The sequence below is a fragment of the Atta colombica genome, unplaced genomic scaffold (assembly GCF_001594045.1).
Source record: "Atta colombica isolate Treedump-2 unplaced genomic scaffold, Acol1.0 scaffold341, whole genome shotgun sequence".
In the NCBI taxonomy this organism is placed as follows: domain Eukaryota; kingdom Metazoa; phylum Arthropoda; class Insecta; order Hymenoptera; family Formicidae; genus Atta; species Atta colombica.
In genome coordinates this window covers 60,431-65,265 of record NW_017259450.1, presented here as the reverse complement: position 1 = coordinate 65,265, position 4,835 = coordinate 60,431, and the positions used below count along the sequence as shown (strand labels likewise).

Genomic DNA, 4,835 nt, shown 5'->3' with positions numbered 1-4,835 from the left:
GTCTAATTTTTAGAGAAATGCTAAAGAATAGATTTATATAAATTCGATATCTAAAATTATCTTCGATATCTCAATATTCGATAAAAAGATATCTATTCGACTATCAAAGATAACATTGCATTTGATGCATTGCATAATACTAAATAAAATATTTCAAGTTATCTATATCTCTCCCATCTTTAAACTTTATTATCAGTCACATGTAAATAGTTTATTCATATTTCATATTATATCCAACTCACTGTCGGAATAATTAGTACAATTAGGCTCAATGCAACAGCTTCTTCATTAAGATTTGTGTTGTTTCAATCCAAGTCGTTATATTGTGCTTATACGTTCTATCTAGAACGTATAAGCGGGAGATTACTTTGTAAAAACATTGTAATAAGTTCATAAGTATACTCATCGTCATAATAATCTTGAGACGTAAATGTCCAAACAATTATTTGAAAATAAGAAATTTATCATAAATTTTTTCTTTTACAAACTTTTATTATAGTTTTTGTCTCGGATAATTCTGTATTCTACTTTTTAGTTTCTTCAAAGCGCATTTAGCCGCTGTACACTTTGCGATTCTGTAATTTCGTCCGATTCCTTTAAAAGAACCCTTACCAAACACGTCTACAGTTACTCGAACTCTACGGCCATCAGCCAATTTCTCAGGCCTACCGAATTTTGCCGTTTCAGGTTCTAATTCTAATAATTCGCGAATTGGAGATTTGGGGACATTTGTGCTGAATTGTTCTGCAATTGCAACAATATCTCTTTAATAAATTTATGGAATACTAAAACGTTTAAGAATAATTGTTTTTATCAAGGTCTTACCAATTTCTGACTTCATTATCGTGTAATAAACACTCCACACTGCATCGAGAGACATTCCGCTATCCAAGTAAATAGCGCCAGCTAATGATTCGAAAACATCACCTAATGCCTTTGGAACTTCTACATCTTCGGCTTCCTCACATTCCTCCTCGCCAATTAAGTAATACTAAAACGCACGATGTATATTATCACACATTTACAGATGTGTGTCTATTAAAAAAACGTTTGCTTTATATATACAATTAGACACAACAAAATCACAACTTTTTTTTAAAAAAAAAAGGTATTTTGTCGATTTTTGCTAACTGAATTATATTGAATTTGCTAATAATAGTAATAATGATAATGACGATGATAATAATAATGATAATAATTCTTTGTACCTCCTCGCTAATGGAATGTCCATTTTCTTCCTGTATTCTAACAAAGCGATTTATTACCACACTTAGTCCAGGAGAGAGATGACGAAAATATTTATGAAAACCGCATCTCACAGCTAAAGAAGCAAATATTGTATTATTGACTAAAGCGGATCTTAAATCTGTTAAAGCACCTGGCGAATGTTGCCGGGAATCCTCGTATAAATGTCTAGTTATTAAATAATCTGAAAAAATGTAATTTTGATATAACAAACACATTATTATAATTTAATAATTAAAAACTTAGCCAATACAAAAAAATACCTAATACAGCGTCGCCAAGAAATTCCAAACGTTGATAGCAATCTGTTAATCTATTTGGTTGGTAAGAGGCATGTGTGAACGCTTGCAAAAGATAACTACTATCATGAAATTTATATCCTATACTGTTTTCTAATTCTTCGTATCCGTCGAGCATCATATACAACTCACTTTCTGGGTCAGGAATGTAACGGAGTAATGGATTTTGCGGCTCTTCCAACTTTCCATAACAAATCTAAAATTTTTTAAATATAAAACTAAATTCTAGATGTTTTTATAAATATATAGAATTAATTTTCCAGATATTAGTTTTATATTACTTAAATGTTATTAGTTCTACATTACTATATTACTTATAAATATATAAAAAGAATTAGAAAGAGAAAATGTTATATATCTATATATTATAATAGTAATTTTATATATTATAGTAGTAAAGATATATATAGTATGTATAAAGACATACAGTGTGTGATATTTAAAAACGTAAGAAAATATATTCACACTTTAAATAATTTTCGTTCCATTGCGCTATTTATTTGTGTTTATGGAATTTTACGCGTGAAAAACCATTTCTTTTCAATGTCTTATAATTCGAAAATAGATCGATAGATCTTCAGATTTTTGCACTTTTGCCAATAGAAATCTTTTCATGAATTACTAATTATCATTACATCTCTGATGAATTTCGAAATGAATCTAGATCTTTTTTTTTTTAAATCAACTACTCACTTGCGTCCATGAAATTTCCCCATATGCATTAACTCCCTTTACATATGGTGTACTACCAGGTATCCTTTCTTCTGGTTCATTTTCACTTATCACGCAAACCTCTTCGGTAGGCAAAACATGAATTCCTAACCAAGTCATAAAGAGAAGCGCTCCACGAGGTCCACATGCAATTAAATATGCTCCTATCAAAGCCTCTACACAGTCCGCGATACTTTTATCTGGGATACTGTGCTGCGTGATTAAATTGTAAGGTATGAAGCATCGTAAATTATCTAAATTGTTTGACAGCCTACTTTCGTTTTTATCCAATTCACTTTTCATAATCACAAGTTTTTCCTCAGTCTCTTTAACAAGTTGAGTTATTTCGGTTGGATTCATAGCTTGCAAAGTAGGAATGTCAGCTTGATTCCACAGAGCAGAAGGAACGCCAGATTCGATCAATGCTTGCTCAAGTTCCTTGGGGACATAATAGCAAGGAGGCAGCCAATTGTCATGCGGCTCGAATTTTGTTGCTATCATGCTCTCGCCAAGCATTTTTTGTCTGCCAAGTCTGTAAAGATTCAAATTGCTGACCTAAAACAAATGAGAAATTTGACAAATATTACAAGTGTTACTGAGTAAATCATAACGTACCTGTTTTGATCTTAAGTGACTGAGCTTCCCTTCGTGAATATTGTCATAAGTGCAATATAAATATGTAGTTATAGCATATTTGAGAAATGAGTCACCAATCGTTTCCAATCGCTCCAAGTTAATGCCGTCATTCGCATTTGACATTGTTAAAGCTTGAAGGATCAAACTAGGACTTGGTCCTGAATGACCTTTTAATTCCGGTTGATAATCAAAACTAAAGAGATCGTTATTTAAATAATTTTTTTCATTTGGCTTGTTAATCTCTTTTTTTATCATGCAAATAGGTACAGTAGGCTTCCTATTTAATACTTGGTCAGTAAATTTTTTTACAACAGTTTCTATATAACCTTTGTGTTTAAAATTCGGTTCTTTATTTTCAATTTGGCAACTCGATGAATTCTTCCTTTTAATTGCAATTTCAGAATTATAAGAAATAAAAGTACCATCGATCATTATATCATGTTCTTTTCTCTTGGCGAACTCATAATGCGCTTCCTTATGTTTTACAAGTAATAACTCTTCGTCTTTCTCTGCATACATCCAAAAGTTATTATCAAAATTCTTTTCTGTCTCCAAAAGATCCAAGATCTTTTTGTTAATTTCCTGCTTACATATTTGTTTCTCGTCTTCTACAGCTTCGGCGACATTTTCACCCATATAAGAGATCTTCAAGCCTCTACTTTCATCCTCACTCTCGTCAGATGTATCGGCAAAGCCATCGCTATATATGTCATCTGATTCGTAACCATCAAAATCAGATTCATACGTTGGCGAACCATATCGAATATCATTCCAACCGAAATCTTGTGGCAAGACTGTCACATTTAGAGGAAACGATTTCATATTATCCGCATCATAATCCATACTCATAGTCACATCGTTTGACCATGCCATGTCGTTTGACCATGTACCAATCTCCAGCTCATCATCCTTTTGCTCATCGGCAATATCCTCTTCTGTTTCTTCATCGGTTCGTACGTTGTCGGATTCCAGTTTTATTTGTTTCTCAATCTCATTGCTCAATGTGTATTGTTTATTATTTGTATCTTGGCCAGATATTGTATTCTGACATTTACTGATGTCTATACTGTTCGAAGATGAGTCGTCTTGTGTATTTTCATTTTTAGCCTGCTTCATTTTCTCTGTTTCCTTTGATCTTTTTAATACCTCTGCCAAGCTCCATCCAAAATCTAACGCCGGCCATTCAAAATCTAGAATAATTTATCAAATAACTGTAAATATTAATCTCACTCAAGTCATTATTTTAATTGTTAGAAGAACTTCTCTAATCTTCTATCTTTACTGAAATGTCTTCTCAAAACAATATATATATATATATATATATATATATATATTGGTATAAACAAATATATATATGCATAGTATATGCAAATTCCAAGCGATTGCATACCTAAATTCAAATTTTGTTGCCCTAAATTTATCATATATGCCACTTGACATCGTATTTGATTAGCAAGTAATAAAGCATTAATTCTATACAATATGCAGGGTAAGCAGACCGCTTGTCTCCATAAAGATGCTGGAAAAGGATGAATGGCGCATAATTCAGCAACAAGAATCTGCTTCTGCTCTAAATTTTCTCTTTTTGCGCGTTTGGTTTCTTCGCTGCTTGTAGGCAATGCAACACCTTTGCGATTTACATATCTAAAATGAATAAATAATTAAATTGTTTGTTTAAATGAATGCCTCAATAAATACTTGTTTCACAGGCTTCACCTAGGAGTTAAAAAATTTAGTCTAGCTGATGTATGATCCACATCTAATAACGATTGTTCTAAATTTTGTATTTGTATGCCATATTTCTTATAGTAATATTCTTCAAAAGTACTATAATCATGTCCAGGAAAAGAAGACTTTGGATTTAAGTTTGTGCATATTTCCGCTACATAGAAATACTAGAAAGAAGTAAAAAATGTATCGCAAAAGATCATAAGATGACACATG

The 4,835-nt window shown here is 31.8% G+C and overlaps 1 protein-coding gene across 1 annotated transcript in view; it reads right to left on the bottom strand.

The window, feature by feature from the left end:
* Positions 1-276: 276 nt before the first annotated feature.
* Positions 277-4,835, bottom strand: part of LOC108690646 (endoribonuclease Dcr-1) — an 11,600-nt gene continuing 7,041 nt past the window's right edge. Inside the window, exons 16-23 of the mRNA XM_018198039.1 lie at positions 4,608-4,786; positions 4,282-4,535; positions 2,871-4,081; positions 2,238-2,810; positions 1,509-1,740; positions 1,209-1,429; positions 826-991; positions 277-744 (exon numbers count right to left, since the gene is read on the bottom strand). Coding sequence (XP_018053528.1) covers positions 494-744; positions 826-991; positions 1,209-1,429; positions 1,509-1,740; positions 2,238-2,810; positions 2,871-4,081; positions 4,282-4,535; positions 4,608-4,786 — 3,087 coding nt within the window. The 3' untranslated portion in view covers positions 277-493. The remainder of the gene's footprint in view (positions 745-825; positions 992-1,208; positions 1,430-1,508; positions 1,741-2,237; positions 2,811-2,870; positions 4,082-4,281; positions 4,536-4,607; positions 4,787-4,835) is intronic.